General features: G+C 41.5%; 1 protein-coding gene across 8 annotated transcripts in view; it reads right to left on the reverse strand.

Moving 5' to 3' along the window:
* Window positions 1-17,502, reverse strand: part of LOC105226808 (uncharacterized) — a 161,044-nt gene that overhangs the window by 42,648 nt on the left and 100,894 nt on the right. For all 8 annotated transcript variants that reach the window (XM_049448995.1, XM_049448999.1, XM_049448997.1 and 5 more), the window contains exons 5-7: window positions 14,054-15,798; window positions 11,083-12,192; window positions 2,479-2,799 (exon numbers count right to left, since the gene is read on the reverse strand). In XM_049448995.1, the coding sequence (XP_049304952.1) occupies window positions 2,479-2,799; window positions 11,083-12,192; window positions 14,054-15,798 (3,176 nt within the window). The remainder of the gene's footprint in view (window positions 1-2,478; window positions 2,800-11,082; window positions 12,193-14,053; window positions 15,799-17,502) is intronic.

Genomic DNA, 17,502 nt, shown 5'->3' on the forward strand with positions numbered 1-17,502 from the left:
CGTCATTAACACCACTACTTCAACATTTTGGGTTTCATCTTTATAGTGAGGGAATAAGCGGCAGATATATCCGGTAATCGAAAAAGTCTTTTCGTATTTTGTCAATAGATGTCATTGCAGTCGTATATTTCTGTTGAAAAAGTCGATGAAATTATCGAATGACCTGGACTATCACATAGGCAGCCATGAAATCGCTAAGGAACTAAATATTCATCTTCAAACGGTTTGGAACCATTTAGAAAAGGCTAGCAACAAAAGTAACTCTATGTTTGGGTGCCACATTATTTGTGATTCTTTGCTGAAACGAAATGAAATCGAACCATTTCTGAAGCGAATAGTAACAGGAGACGAACATTGGATGAAATACAACAATAATGTGCGAAAAATATCATGGTCGAAGCGTCGTGAAGCTCAACAAACGGCCGCAAAGCCACGATTGATGCTTTGAAAGGTTATGCTGAGTGCTTATTGGGATTGATTCTACATTTTGCTGTCAACAGCTGATGAGATTGAAGCATGAAATCGAAAAAAACGCCCAGAACTGATCAACAGAAAGGGCTTCGTCTTTCATCAGGATAACGCTAGACCACACATATCTATGAAAGTGTCTCTAACGAAAAAATGTCTACAAGGGGTCAACGAAAATGGGGCATATTTGGTTCATTAAAGTTCATTTGAAGGATAAAAAAAAATGATTTGAAGTTTGATTAGAAATGCGAAAATACTTTTTCGACAATATTTGCCCTCAAATTTCGCTCATTTCAAACGATACCGATAGTTTGCAATCAATTTTTTGCTGAGATTACCGCAGTGAAATTAGGTACATTTACCACTTTTCTTCTGCAGTTGGCACTTTTTAATACAAATGACTAATATTCTTTAACTCCTTTTGACTCTTAAGAGGGAACAATTTGGGATCAAAGTAAAAGCTACGCCTAAAGCATTGCCCTTGGGTTCAAAAATCCGCTAGATTAAAAATGCTGTGTCGGTAAAAAATTAATGCAATGTCATTCGCTATATTATGTCGTGAAGTCGGTGTCTTGCAATGCCATGTCAAACCACAGCAAACTATGCCGCACATTTTTTAGTACCCGCCGCACATACGCACACACAAGCGCGGAGAATGTGACGTTGTGCCATTATCCCGGTAGCAGTAGTTTACATACATATACATCAGTACTAAAATGACTGAAATACCTAGACATCGCTCAGGTTGGCAAAATATCCATGTAATTATAATGCCGTGCATTTCGAGAAACATTGCATGATGTAGTGTGCGCCAGCAAATCTACATACCTGTATGGTATATATGTATAAGCAACTGCATAAGTAAGTACATACCTGTTACAAACCCAAGTATGAACCCCAAAACCTTGTAGGATGCCACTCACTTATAGCAGCGCTACACATAAGAATTAATAGTGACACAGCAATTTCACAATTGCCGCAGTGCTGCTGCGGGTGCCGTACCTCCACACGCCCACAAACGCACACAAACACTCACATATGCATTTATGAATTTGTATAGCATCCATATTCTGCAAGTCGTCATTTTCCGAGGGAATTACAAAACAATGAGACACGGAAAAAGCGCTACATATGCCGTTATGCACATAAATATATTACGCTCCTGAATCCGCTGCGGAACATTCACGAAATGTGAAATTGCATGCGTGAAGAAATCCGGATGAATGTCATTACTTTTTGATACTCGCAATCATACTTATACGCACATATTTGATATACATATGTATATATTTGGATTACGTAATTCAGTTACATTGTTCCGTGTTCTTGCGAAATTGCGTTCTCACAGAGCTGCCGAAATGCCGAATAAATTGCACACCAGCAGTTGTGAGTGCGAATAGAGTCGGTCTGGCAACAAAGCAGAAGTGTGAGTAATGATGTACAAATAGTAAGGGAAATCCAAGTTTGTTTGGAGCCGGAAGTTAAAAGCTCTCGAAAACTAACAGAATGTTAACAGGCGAATATGACATCAAGACAACGCTTTTCCAGCGACATTCGTTAATAATCATGGAAATGCTGGAACGATTTAATTCATTCGTACATAATTTTCCATTATCGAATCTATTCGGCTTGTGATATGAGATGCCCTCTTTTAAATCAGTCGGACTATCAAAGTACTTGTTATATGTTGTCTTTGTTGTAGCAGCAGAATTTTGCCGAGTTGACAGTCTTTGGCAGGATAAAAAGTCTGTGTACGTTCTGATTAAGTAGACCCGACTTTCGTGAGAACGAACTCATTGTAGGATCACTAGCGTAAGAAAATCGTTCAGTATTGCTAACAAATTACACGAAGTGAAATGTGTAGTATTAAATTTAATAAGTTAACTCATAACCTGGTCAATAAACGTATGTTTCTGGCACAAGAATTGCTATCAGTTTAAAAAAATATATATAGAAATATATCAAAATTACACTCTATTCGCTTTTAGAAAACAGAGATGTAGCACTCACCTTGGTTTCAGGCCCGTCATTTCAGCGATAGTTGGGTTTTCCGTTATCACGGAGCCATCATCATCGATCAGCACGTGCGAATAGTCGGTCTTGTCCAGGCCCATCAGCAGTCGGAACAAATCGTCAAAGGGATCATGTGGTTCACGCTCCAATTTCTGGATCGCCAACATATCTTCTCTAGCTGCTGCATCCTGCTGTACACCGCCCGTACCGGCACCCGCCGCCGCCGCCACATCTGCCGAACTGCCACCTGCCGCAGTGCCTGCAGGGCGCGCTTGTGTGGTTGTCGGCGTGGCTGTCTCCTTTGAACCGGATGAATTGCTGTAAATAAAAATAATTGCATAACAAAATGAAACATTTTGAGAAGAGATAAACACCAGTAAAACTATGCTAACAACGGCGTATACGGCTAAGGCATGTAGGATATGGACAACGCGACGCCGACGTTGATGGTGACGGTGGTGCCGTCAACATAGGCAGGAGATTATGCAAAATTTGTAATTACTGAAAATCTCAAGTTGTTGGTTGTTGCGTCACTGCTGCTTGTTTCGAAATTAGTTTAGTTTCAATAAAAGTTTCTCGAAAATAATTATGGCTTCGTAAAAGCGAAGCGAGTGGTAATACGCCTCGGCGACGAGCAGCAAAGCGCGTACGTGTGTTTGATGCGCGTTGTGCACGAGATATGCATGTGTGCTATTTATGTTGGAGATAGAAGTGCGCCGGCATTGATGAGTTGAGTTGGGTTGATGAGCGAGCGAATAAAACTAGTTTTCATCAAGCGCTCTCTGCAGAGTTTCGGCAAGTAGTCGTCGAGTGTTTTCAATTGGTGGCATGTACGGTTTATGTGGATGTGTGTTTCATTGCAGTCACTCCTTTGCATTCATTGCTCCTGTCGGCGCTGCAGCGAAATGCGAAAACTTCGCACGGCGCTGCCACTTCGAAAACAATTCGCAATAAAAGCACTTTAAATGTTTTTGCAATTAATTTCCACATTCGAAAATAAGTGTTTGGAATTGCAGAGTTAGTTTGATGGAAAAATAATAATAATATAGCGAAATATGATGGGGGTAAACACAATTAACTACTTGAAAATTTCAACACAACGTCCTTAGCACAGTTTAAATTAGCACATGAAGTTTGAAATTAATTGATAAACTAATTTGGAGTGAGAGCAACCTGCATTTGCTGCGCCTGGGTGACTTTATGCCAACGATTGGAATTTAAGTGTTCAAAAAAAGGAGACCCCACAATCTGCGCCAACTAGCGTGAGATAAGCCTCCTTAAGGTTCTATCGAGCGTATTGTGTGAAAGACTAAAGCCCACCGTCAACAAACTGATTGGACCTTATCAGTGTGGCTTTAGACCTGGCAAATCAATAAACGACCAGATATTCACCATGCGCCAAATTTTGGAATAGACCCGTGAAAGGAGAATCGACACACACCACCTCTTCGTCGATTTCAAACCTGCTTTCGGCAGCACGAAAAGGAGCTGCCTTTCTGCCGCGATGTCTGAATTTTGTATCCCCGCAAAACTAATACGGCTATGTAAACTGACCTTGAGCAACACCAAAAGCTCCATCAGGATCGGGAACGACCTCTCCGAACCCCTCGATACCAAACGAAGTTTCAGACAAGCCGATTCCCTGTCGTGCGACTTCTTCCATCTACTGCTGGAGAAAATATTTCGAGCTGCAGAACTAAATAGAGAAGGTACCATCTTCTATAAGAGTGCACAACTGCTCGCGTATGTTGATGATATTGATAGCATCGGCCTCAACACCCGCGCCGTTAGTTCTGCTTTCTCCAGACTAGACAAGGAAACAAAACAAACGGGTCTGGCAGTGAACGAGGGCGAGACGAAATATCTCCTGTCATCAAACCAACAGTCGTCGTACTCGCGACTAAGCTCCCACATCACTGTTGACAGTCATAACTTCGATTCCGTAGATAATTTCGTCCATCTTGGAACCAGCATCAACACCAACAACTACGTCAGTCTCGAAATCCAACGCAAAATAACTCTATAAGTCACTCATTATTCCAGTCCTGCTATATGGTGCTGGGGCATCGACGATGAAGATATTTGATGAATCGGAATTACGAGTTTTCGAGAGAAAGGTTCAGCGAAGATTTATGGCAACGCATTGGCAATCGCGAATACCGCAATTTCCGAATGGATAAAAACACTCCCGCTCTGATAGTATTCGACCCAGTACCCGACGGGGGAAACAGAGGAAAAGAAAGACCTCTACTCCGTTGGAAAGATCAGGTGAAGAAGGCCCTGGCTGCACTTGACACAGTGAAGAGGAAGAACGACGGTGTCCATGCCATTAAAGAAGAAGAAGAATATCTCATAATATTTTTATAGTTACTTGCTTACTGACTGCCTCTAAGGCATTTGTTGCTTCAGAGCCTCAATAGCTTCCCTCGGTACAATACAAAAATGAATAAAAACTATAAAACGAAATGCTGTATTCTCTTCAAGACACAAATGAAACAAGCACAAAGAAGCAAATAGCGATCTCACTTTAACTTTGTCTCTTATCTTTGGCCACCAAAAGTTTTGTCACCACCACCAACGGAGTCAAGTTTTAAAGTTGACATTTGTCAGTTACCGCAAGAGTGGCGAGAGAGGAGAGGGTGAAATTGATATGCGTGAAGTTTTGTCAACAAACAAAGATTGAAATGCACTAACCGCTTCATTGTTTCACTTGCTGCCTTGCTGCAGTGTTATTGTTGCCATTGCAGTTGTTGCTGCTGATAAATTATGCAATGCGGCATTGCCACAAACTTCTGCATATTGGGGAAGATTAAGTTGTGAATTTGGTTGAAATGTAGTGAGTTGAGAACGAACCGAAAATTTAGCTTAATATTTTGGAATAAGCGATTTATTTCATAATTTGTATTGTTATGTTATTACTATTTTAATAGCGGGTCTCCTCAATCAAGTTGAGACGGCAGCTCGCGTAGAAAGTTTCGAAGCGGCTGAGAATATTGTAAGATTTTCTCTTTAGAGAGAGTCATAGCAGTCTCTATAAATGCGAGGTTTGAAACCTCGCTGAAATTCCTTCTAGCTCTCATTAGACATTAATGCTACGTATCAAATATCCTAAACAAAGCTTGACATAACTACTTCAAATTTTGTCCAACCTCGTTAGTTGGCAATAATTTAGTTGAGGTGTGAGTTTCAGAACTTCAGAGTTTACTTTGAGGTTCACTTCTTCTTAAATATACTGTTTTGTTTATATTAAAATAAACAAAAGTAATATATGAACGCATATACACACACACCTAAACATTCACATATGCAAATGAATTTACTCGGAAACTTTCGCACCTTCCTGCCTAGCAATGCAGAGCTCACCTATTTTGCATATTCTAAGCATTATTCGGAGCAAAGTGTCATTACAAGTGGGTCGTTGGAAACTCCGCTGCAAAATGCTAAAAGTATATGACATTTGACTGCACTCGTGTTGATGGTCCATTTCAACAGAAGTGAGTTTTAGATGTGTTCACGCTGCAAAGTGATAATCAAAATTACCTTGCAATGTGTTGAAAGCAGATTACTTCCGCACTTCTCTACAACATATCCAAATTTGATGCACATTTTTGGCGAAGCAACAAATAATCATTTAGTATGCTAATTTTGTAATTCAAAGCAAATATTCTAACGTTTATGGGCGAACTTCCAGATATCGTTAAACTTAATCTTATTGCACTTATGTAAACAGCGCACATAGAAATGGTCAATAAGTAAGAATGGAGTTTAAGGCACAATTCAGTAATGATTATACACTTCTTTCTAACAATATGGAGTGGCGAAATTTAACGAAAGCGTCAGTGGAGCCATCGTGGTAATGGTATGGTAAAGTTAACCAGCAGTCCACCAGATTGTTGTAGATAAACAATATGTGTAGAAAAGTATATATTGATAAAAATTGTAAAAAGATCTTTATGTAATATATATTTTGATCGATCAGGAACGATTTCGATGAACCCAATTTCTGATACTTTTTCCACTAAATCAAGTCATATGTCATGAATATCAAGTTGTAAGGCTTGCAAAGAGTCTGGTTTATTAACCAAAAAAAGTGACTTCAAATAACTCCACAACAAGTATTCCTCTGGTGTTAAATCACAACTTTTTGGAGACCATTCAAAGTCACAATTTCTTGAAATAATCAAATCTCCAAACAGTTCTCGCAATAATTCGCTTGTTGCACGTGCTGTGTGGCACGTAGCCCCGTATTGCTGGAATCAGATGTTGTCAAGATCAACAGCTTTCATTTGCGACCATAATATTATCGATTTATAGAATGAAAAAATTGTGATCATGAAATACTACAAGGTGGGTGCCAAAGTAACAGGACTTTTGAAATCTAGCGCCCCATTTCAGCGATTGTAAGTGAAGTTCTTGCGTTTTAAGTGTTAGTATGTTTGTGTTATCGGTGCGAAAATGAGCTTCGAACAAAGAGCCTACATTAAATTTTGTTTTAAAATTGGTAAAACTTTTCATGAAACGTTTCAACTAATGAAACAAGTTTATGGCGATGATTGCATATCCCGTGGCATACTGCACGAGTGGTTTCAACGTTTTCAAAGTGGTCGTGTGGACATACATAAATGACGATCAACATGTGGGCTAATCAAAATCCGTGATCACCGGAAATTCCATCGAAACTGTACGTGAACTGTGAAAATCAGCCGAAATCATCATTAATCGAACATTTGAGCTTACGAAAGATGTGTGCACGGTTTGTTCCGCACAAATTGATTGACGACCAAAAATTACTCTCATCGATCGACGCTTGTGACCGATAATTTGACCAAAAATCCCAATTTAACCATTAACCACTCCCCGCAATCAACTGATATGGCACCGTGCGACTTCTTCCTTTTCGGCAAAATGCATTTTCCCATGAAAGGAAAGCGTTGTGCAGACGTAGATGCCATTTAAAAGACTTGCACTGTCATATTGGCGACCATACCGGCCAACAAGCTAAAACACTCGTTCGACATGCTTTTAGACCGTGCAAAAAGCTGTATTGAAGCAGAAAGAGTCTATTTCGAATAAAATAAATTTATTTTGCTGAAAAAAAATTTGTTCTGTTTTTTAAGTCCTGTTTACTTTGGAACACACCTTCATATGAATAATATTTCATTTCTTAAGAAAAATTGGTGAAGTTTCTACAAAAGGCTGCAATTACCCTCTTAAATTCTGACACCATTGAAGAAACTTTTTTGTAATTGCCAGAGGAAAGGCAAACAAAATTACATCCGGGAAAAAAGTATAACATAATATAATTGTTTTTTCTTCAAAAACATAGATATGCATGTGCGAGTATGTACTTGTATGTACGTTTTTACACTATTTTGTTTGCATAGAGTTTTCTGTCCTACGTAAAAAACATATACATATACACATATACATATGTACACGGCCATTTAGAGTCAAGAAGCCCAAGGCGATTATCCCAAAATAAAAAATTTCAATAGCACACTTTTAAACTAGTTAGCCGCATAGGGCTTAAGGGGGAAGAAAAACTTTGCGATTTCATATTGTTTTCGCAAGAAAAAGGCAAATTGAAAAGCCGTCTGACACCTGCTGACTTGGAAACACAAGCCGAAGTTTGAAAGTTTTACAATTTAAAAAACAAAGTGAAAGCCACTTATCCATAAGGAAGCTGTGGCAGGATGGGCAGAAAACCGGAAAATGAGAAATGCGCATTTTATAGTTCCCGACAATTAAAACTATCTCCGAAGTTGTGCCAAATGGCAAGGAATTGTTTATTTACACACATAGAATAAGTTTACCTTTTTAAGGAGTGAGCGAGTCAGAGAAATCAAATAAATTGCTGCCTAATAGCTTCAAAGAGATTTGATATGCCAGAAGAATCTATTATAAAATTCATCGTGAAACTTTAGCTTTCGCAGCCGACCATTCGCTCCAGCCAGCATTGGCTTTGCCAAAGTAAACGAAACGAAACAAAACCAAAACATTTTAAGACAATAATTAACCACGGCTAAAATAACAGCAACAAACGTTTAAACTGCACTTTATTTCATTGCGCTCGAAGCCTATTTGAGCCAACTGCAAGGCTCGCATTGCACAAAGTAGCCATGAAACGGTAAACACGCCAGCGCACACACATATTTATATGTATGAAAATGTGCATAGAAGTTATGAATTAATTAAATGTTTTAGAGTTTAAGTAGTGGTCTCAGGCAGCAAGCCTAACCATGCCACCGTCTGTGTTGCAACAAGCTCGATACTTTACTTTGTCTTAGCGGCGCTGGCGCTGGCGCTTTGAACGCACCCAAATCCGCATCCACCACATTAAAGGGATTGCAGAAAGGACCTGCGGTGAGGCGTATCACCAGCCAACACCGATTGCTTGACATCATGTTTAGCGCCAACCCGCCAGCCCGCCTTCATGCCGCCTCCCGCCGGTTTCACACTCTCGCCTTCAAAAGAAGCCGTTAGTCAGTGCGCTGCTTTGTTGCAGCTGCAATAACTTTGCTGGTTGCCCGCCATGCAGCGCTTTCGTGTAATGGCATTAGTAGCTTTTAATGTTGGCGGCGCTGTTGCTATTGCTGTTGCTCGTGCCACAGCTGCTTTGGGCGCCACGTAGAGTTGTACATATGTATGCGCGCCCGGCGATACTCCGCTCTACAAATACACCACGCCATTGTTTATGCGCTTACCCATGGCCTAAGCTATGACTACGGCCGTCGATTGCTATTGGTGTTGTTGGCGTTGTTTTTGTGCAGCAGCTACACCGGCCGCTGCATTTCCTTACGTTTGCTGCTACCGCAATTTACGCCATTTGGATGTTTTATTACTTGGCTTCCGCAACCGCATTAAAGGCACAGCATAAACCAGCCACCAGGCAGCCAGCCAGCGCAGAGCACAACCGCAGGGCTGCAAGCGACAGCAAAGGCGGTGGTGGCGGCGGAGGGTGTGAGCCACGCCAGCAAATGCTGTTAAGACGACAAGTAAGAAGATGGCTTATAGCGTTTAATGCAAACAACGGCAATGCCAACAACAACAACTACAACTGCAACAAAAACCCACACAATGAGCACAATGCCAATAACAAGCGCTCATTCCAATATTATGAATGGCAATGTTGCTGGCACTGGCGCCCCAGCCGCCGCCAGTTCGCACATCCTGCATGCGCTGCCCGTCCACATAACCTATAAGTAATATGGCGTTTGGCGCTACTTTGGCCTTGGCTGGCTGGCTTGATACTTGCTCGATACTTGGTGTGGCAATATTGTGGGCTCCTCCTGTGACTGGCAGTTTTCGATGTTTCGCCGACGAAAGGTTGAGCTTTAAAGCTTTTTGGCATGGCACCAGCTTATGGCGGTTTATTGCATTTTTTATGCTGCCTGTTGCGCCGCTTGATGGCTGCAATCATTTTCCTTGTGTTGCTGTCAATATTACGGTTGCTTTGTATAGGTTATTTACAACTATTCTAGGTAACATTATTGCTTTTAGAAGCTGCCACAATAATGTACTAATAAAGTGTGCGTAACGGTAGATTGCACATAGCAAAATAAACATTATTGCCACAATATTTGGTAGTTAATATCACGTTGGCCACGAAGAAGTAATGAAATATGGCAACTTTGTTTCATTTAATTATTAAAGGTGGCAACGATTTGGAATTGATGGTAAAATGGCAAAAACATTGATTTGGAGTAGTTGAGTTGAGAGAAGTTTTGAAAAGGTACACTAGTTTAGTGTATATTAATCCAGAGCATCCATTATAGCATTACTTTGGGCACCATCCATTGGAAATGGCGAGAAGATATATTGTCAACAAAAGTTTTTCTTAGAAGGACTTCTTTTTGATAATTCATTTTGTCTAGCAGCTAGATATTATAGTACTTCGATCTGAAAAATATGGTGGTCCGATATCTGTGTTTCCATCAAGCAGCATCTTGGGAAAAAAAAGACGTTTAACAAATTTCAGATTGAGATCTCAAAAGCTGAGGGACCAATAAGTATGCATATAGATAGACAGACAACATTAATTGTGTTTTTACATGAGTACCTGCCTACGTCGGCCTTAACCCACGGAGTTTAGTCGCCTGTTACCAAAGGCATATCTTACCGCGGACACATTCTGCCCGCTAGGAGGCCAAATCAACTCAGCTTTTCATATATTGAATATACTTTATAGAGTCTCCGACGTTTCCTTTGAGAAGAATGATGGATACATCACAAAACAACTTTCCATTAATGTATACTTATCTTTAGAACAGCCTTTTGCTTACGACACTTTAATAGATATCTAATATGAGTTAAAGCAATATACTTGTACATAGGTTGTAGTTAATCTAAGCACCCTTCATGAGATGGGATCCAAATATCGCACCAGAAGCCGAAATGTCAACGCTTTTCATCTCGCAAATCATCTATTAACCTCATTTGCGTCAACATTTGCAAGGCGCTCATCCATCAACTACATTCGACTTGACAGCAGTGACCCGACAATGTCTTTCACATGGCTTGAATCTATCTCTCACTTAAAGCTAAGCACACATACACCCACACGTACGCCCACAAATTAACACATTCGGCTCAAGTACTCACCTCTTTTGCAGGAATTTTCGTTTGAAGTCTCTGAAGGCACCAGTGCCACCAGTGTCACCGCCATCATTTTCATTTACATAACGCACACGTGACTGCTGCTGTAATAAATGCCGATTCGTAACACCGAAATCCATCTGCACATCGACCACCAACAACAGCGTCAGCAGTATCAGGGTCGCACCCAGACTAATGGCGAGGCGGTCTTTAAGCTTCATGCTGCGCAGCAAACCCATTACGTCGAATGAGCGTCGCTTTGGAATGTTCTCGACGGGAATTGTGTGAGGCGTCGCCGTTGAACGCCTACTTGTATGCAACGTTTCGTTGCTGAAGCTGCTACTGTTGCTGCGGCATACGCCTAACTGCACGGCAACATGCTCGGCAAAGCTGCCTAGGCCAATGCTGTGGAAAAATGAAAGAAACCAAATTTGTGTTGTTGCCGCTGCTGTCCGTTGTTGTCTTTCAGCCGTTACACGGCCAGCTGTTGTTACTCTGGGCGACTTGATTGAGGTAGTTGTTGTAGAATTTGCTTGTTCGTCGGTGTTGTTGCGCCTGCGCACTAATACACGCCTCCGTTTGCCCGGTTTAGTGTAACAAGCTAGTGGAGTGGAAGATGACTCAGTTGCATCAAATGTTGCAACATCCGCACTTTGTTGACTTAGCTTATAATGATGTTGTCCAACGTTATTGTTGTTGCTCTTGCTATTAACGAATCTCGCTTGGAGCAATGATGGACACTGTTGTTCTGTGGCTGAAGTGTATGTGTCCGCAGTGGGTATTAATTCACTGCGCTCGACTACCGTTGGTTTATTGGCACTACTGGCAACGTTGTTGTTGTAATGCTGATTGTTGTTGTGCCTATTGGAATCACTTGCGCCACTGTAAGGCTTGTAATAGTCTTCTGGCGTTGATAATTCGCCTTCGATCGACCAAGCGCCCACTTGTTGCTGTTGTTGTTGTTTGTGTCGAAATCTGTTTAAACGCTCCGCTAGCGATGCCTGTGTGGTTGACCAGTCTGCGCTGCCTAGCGTTGATGTGAAACCGTATTTCGTGAGATTGTTGTTGCTGTTGTAGGCTCTTAAGTTTGAGCTTGGCAAGGCTGCAGTTGCAGTGCTGAAATTAAATTTTGGGTATTTCGTCAGTAAATTTTGGCATATTTGTGAGCGTTAAAAACAAAAATGGAAAATGCATGCAAATTGGCGTGAATTTGGCCTAAGGAAAAGCTATTAAAAATATTGGTGTATGTATGGTTGGGAGATTGAGGGGCAAAATCGTGCAAGTGAAACGAGGCGCTGGTTTCCTTAAGTTTGCAATATTTTTTACTGAGTGCATCAATATGATATTTTTCAAATAACGGTACTTCATATTCAGGACTTTTTTTCGGTTTTTGTCTTCTCTTTTCTTCAAAAACTTAATAATCGTCCAGACCTTATACTTAAACGTCGTATAGTTTCGACTTCAAGTCAATATAAAGAATGCGAGCTAAAAATAATAAGGAATAAAAAACAGTCTAACGATTTGCTTCGAACCCAGAAAACTTTATTTCTACACCCAACCTAGCTCATTAACCGCTATTCTGCCTTTAAAATTTTGTACCATAACAAGTTCTCAAATCTTGAAAGTTTCAAGGAAAGATGTTCATAACTTCAACAGCTTTAAAGGCCACCGTCAAGACCTCCAGCGATCAAAGTTGTGAGTGAAAAGTATTAGAAATAGTCGCCGCTTTCCATTCAACTAATAGCAGATTAGCAACACTGTAACATTAAAGTTTGCAGTTTAATAATTTCTAAGTGGCTCACACCCTTCCATTAACTGCGCACACCTGCAAAACCCTTGAAGCGATTTATAAACTTCAACAATTTCTAAACACTGCAGCCGGAAACCCCCTCTCAAAGCAGCGTCGTGGCAAGGACGAACCCACAAGCTGGTCACGTGACATTCACTTCACTGTTCATTTGAACTTCCTGTCAACCGACTCGCCTCATTATCAACGGAATGGCTGCCGTTCTTCGTGTCAAAGGTGTAATGTGTCATTTGCTGTTGATTATGCAAGCGCATGTGAGTGCACACCCACACATGCACATTGTGAGCACTGAGCAGTCTACTGTCAGTTTTTGTGAGCGCCAATGAAATGCGAGGAATAGCCGCAGGCACCTGCGCTCTTGCTCTGTACCGGAGGGTGTGAGTGTGTTACTGGTAAAGGCACGGCTATGTATTCATGAAAGTTAATCCTTTTTAAAGAAAAACTTCACAAATGTGTGAACTAATTCCATCACAGCTCAAAAGAAACAAAAAAAGATATTCTGTGAATTCCGCCAACGACTTATTAAGTTTAGTTAGTTGGAACGATGTCGATGCATATAAAAAAGTATCAGAATGACGAGGCAACTCTCAAACCCAGCGCACAATCCTTAGGACAGATGGTTTGTCTTCTGCCTTTAACTCGTTTTCAAACCGATGTTCTTTGGCTACCCAGAGGATACTTGGTCTAAGATCAGAAGTCGTGAGCTGCTTGAGCCATATTTCAGAGAGCTTCCCTCACTTGCGTTAACTTCTACACTTGACACCATCCTCTGAGGATTTTTCTTTGTTATAAATATAGAAATTCTGCTCGCTGGCAAATGCGCTTCGTAAATTTCTAATTTTTTAAAATAATTGACTTCAATTTGTGAGTAATACCGAATTCTTGCGATTTTTGTAATGCAACACAAAATGCTAGTTGAAAGAATATACCGTTAAAGTGTGTGTATGATTGAGGCACTCTAGAGCCGCATTTTTTTAAACTCATTACACTACCCATTCATATATATATACGTATGTATGTAGGTTTATGCGCTGCAGAGCCGATTAAATTTTCCTTTATTTAAATATTCTGCAAACCCCACACCCCCTGTGTAAAATATCACCGGCAATTATTAAAAAAAAAAGAAGAGAAAAATTGCATTCCACAAAAATTAGCGTCCAGCAGATTTACCTTTGATGTGCCAGCTCAGCAGCCTCAGCAGCGACGCCGTAATTACGGCAGCCGTCGCGGAGCCACTGCTGCCGTGGCGTAGTAATGCCCGTAATTTCTTTTTGTCCTGGCCGCTGCCACCGCAATTCGTCAGGCGCAGCACTGCTGTTGTTGCCTTGTATCATTTCGCCTGCCATTGACACCGTCGCTTGTGGTTTAGCAGACGTGGCTGGCGCTGTCATAACTTTTCCAAATTCGGTAGTAATTTTCCTGCTGATGTCCCGTTCAGACATCCACTGGGCATTTGCGGTGTATGCGGCGCCCGTACCGTAGCGGTCTACGCTGCGTCCACGTGCACGCTTCACAAGCGGCGTTTTGAAGAGCGCCGAAACTTGGCTGGAATTATTCGTACGACTTGCCGCTTCCGCTCGCCTCGACTGCAGTTGCAATTGTGGTGAGCTTTGCGGTGCAGCTGTTGTTGACGTCCTCTCATTGGTGCTTTGCGGCAACTCTTGTCTGGACTGCAGTGTGGCACACATAGAAGCGGTCTCAAAATGCTCGTCGAAGCCACCCACACGTGGAGTGCAGGGACTCTTATTGTTGCGTGCGTAGCTGCCACCCGCCACTGCAATGCAATTTAGGGTTGTATGCTGTGTGGCGCAGCTTTCCAGCTCGCTTGCTGTCGCGCTGACATGTGGAGCGAATGCCGTACTATTGCGGTTGGTAGAGCTGGGCGCTCGACTCCCAGTCATTGTGACTAAATTCACTCGCTTCGTTTCAGTCAACTCAGATGTGTGTAATTGCACTTGTTGTTGTTTTTGTCGTTGTTGTCGATTTTTATGCGCACTCAAAGGAGCTGCTGACCAGGGGTCCGGTGATGGCGTGTGTTGTCGGCCAGTGACTTGATTTCCTGTATCATACAAGTAAGCACTGCTCCACTGCTCGTCCTCTTGTGCAGCAACATCTGCTGTTACATCGTCATCAACGGTCTGGTCAAAGACTGTTTTTGCCTTTGTGCCAGTTCCCACCGCGTTCGCTTCGTCCCTTTCAATGTCAGCATTGTCGCGACCAAGACAATCCCCAGTGGCATCGTTGCTGCCGAGCTCGTAGTGCGCATTGTAGTCGCTGCTTTTTTGACTTTCCTTGCTTTCCATTGCCACAACATCGTCGTTGTTGTAATAATAGCTGTAGTTTTTGTTGTAATGGCTGTTCATGTCTTGCACGCTTTGTTTCAATGGCGATTGATTGCTTGAGACTGCCAATTGATTTGTGTCCACAACACTTTTACTCAATTGTCGCTTGGCCATTGAGGGATTTCCCTCCAGGCGCCATTCCCCCGACACGCTGCTGCTCCTCACACTCCACCGTCGTAAGCGACTCTTACTACGTCTCACCGTCGCATTGGCGTTGTTGTAATCAGTGTTGGCAGCAACAGTGCCATCGGTAATTTGTCCACTTCCTTGAATCCACCTGCCCGTGGCCTGGCCGAAACCTGACCCCGTCGCGCCGCTGTCAGCAACTTCATTTCTTTGTAAGCGCACAGCGTCGCCATCATCATACGGGAAGTTAACTGTATTCGCATTGCCGTTTGTTTTAGACACTGTCTTGTTGTTGTTGTAGTAGAATTGCCCAGCTCCATCTTCGCTCTGGCCACGTTGCAGCTTTGCCGTGTTCGTTGCTTTTTTGCTCGTTTGAAAAAGTTTTCGTAAATTTTCGTTCCGCTTTGCTCTGACATCGTCCAAACTATTTCCGCCATTTTGGTTAACCTAAATGTTTACGTTACATGATTTCTTTGTATTCATTCCGAATTGCAACGGGAAATTCGTTTGTGCTTGTCTGCATGTGTTAATATGTGGCAACGAACTTGCATTTCGAACATTTGTTAGTTTTTTGTTGTTGGGAGCGAACTGAAACTGCCAAACGTGGCTATTCAACCATAAAAATTCAACCAACAATAATGTGAACATTACAACTTAATTTCGGTTAGTTCAACAAATAGAAATTTAACGAGCAACAAATTTCGCAAAAATGCGCTTGATCTGGCAAAGGCACCGCACCGAAGTGAAACCAATTACTTGATTAACCCATTTACAGCCATTGGTCGATTTATCGACCAGCAAATTTGAAAAATCACCAAGTCGAAAATGAACGAGATCTGCGTGAAATCAATAATTTTATGCGATTTTGCAACTTTCTGAATCCGTGGCTAAACGGCTCAATGTAACAATCTCAAAAAATGTTAAGCATCGAGTGTTTTTTTATTATAATCAAAATAAAAAGTTGAAATGAAATCAATGCGGTGGATCTAGGTGCGGCCGAAAATGGGTTAAAATGCTTTTTGCGGCGCATCAAAAGTATTCACATGTGAATCGAATGTGCGTCCAGAAGGGATGCCCCTCTGATTAGATGTGCGTTTACTTTTAAAATAAGTTATTGGTGAGTATGTCAAATTCCAAAAAAAAAATTGATTCTTTTCAATTTCATTGTTAGTTTGGACCAAAACTTCCCTTTGTATTGTGCCATCAGCTATTCCGTAAAAGATTGTTGTAAGCTTCGTTGAGGAAGCTCCGTCACTGCAGACAGCGCAATATGAATAGTTAAAAATTTTTTCTTGAAAAATAGAGACATTATTGAAAGAAAAAGCTTTAAAGAGGAAAGGAAACCTAAAACTCGTGATCTTTAGCTACTGTCTACAATGCATTTAGCGCTATTCGGGTCAAATAAATATCGATTAAAGGTTTAAATCTTATCTGAATACTATGTATATACACCAGAGCACACCAGAACTTCACAGACTTCGGATCGTTGGACTCTTGTTTGATTGATTCGCTATCTGCATCAACACTTTCAAAACAAATCGTTTAGCGAATTTATCCAGCTTTTGCCAGACCTTGACGCACCTTGATAGTTACACTTTCTTTTACTCTCAGTAGCTCTCTATCAACTTCGGATTGTCTGAATCCTGAATTCCTGACTATTGCAGTGTTTTCCAAGCCGAGCTGCAACATTAAGGAAGTTCTAAAGTGGCGATACTAGCCTTCAACTCATTAACAGTGTGTTCAGGGTTGGTCGAGGAGTGCCTAACCTCGCTATCAATAGCATCGAGTGGCTTTGTGATAAGACTGGTATGGATGCCAGACCATAGCGGAATTGCAGGAAATTATAAAGCTGATGAGATAGCAAGAATCAATAGAATGGGATTATGTTTTACTACTAGAAAATGACCTTCCGCTATACGCTGTCCCAAAAGATCGATCGCAAGAGATCTAGTGATCTTTTGGCTCCAATAAGGCTAGCCTCTCTCTACTTCTGTGGCTTTTAACAGGCCATTGCCCTATTGGCATCCATGCTGTAAGGTTGGGAATCTTACCAGATGCCATCTACAGAAGGTGGAAACAACACAACACTTCATTCTTTATTGTACCGCGTTTGGGAGATCAAGACTTAAACACTTGCGAGCGCATATCTTC

This window comes from Bactrocera dorsalis, chromosome 2 (genome assembly GCF_023373825.1).
Source record: "Bactrocera dorsalis isolate Fly_Bdor chromosome 2, ASM2337382v1, whole genome shotgun sequence".
Classification (NCBI taxonomy): Eukaryota; Metazoa; Arthropoda; class Insecta; order Diptera; family Tephritidae; genus Bactrocera; species Bactrocera dorsalis.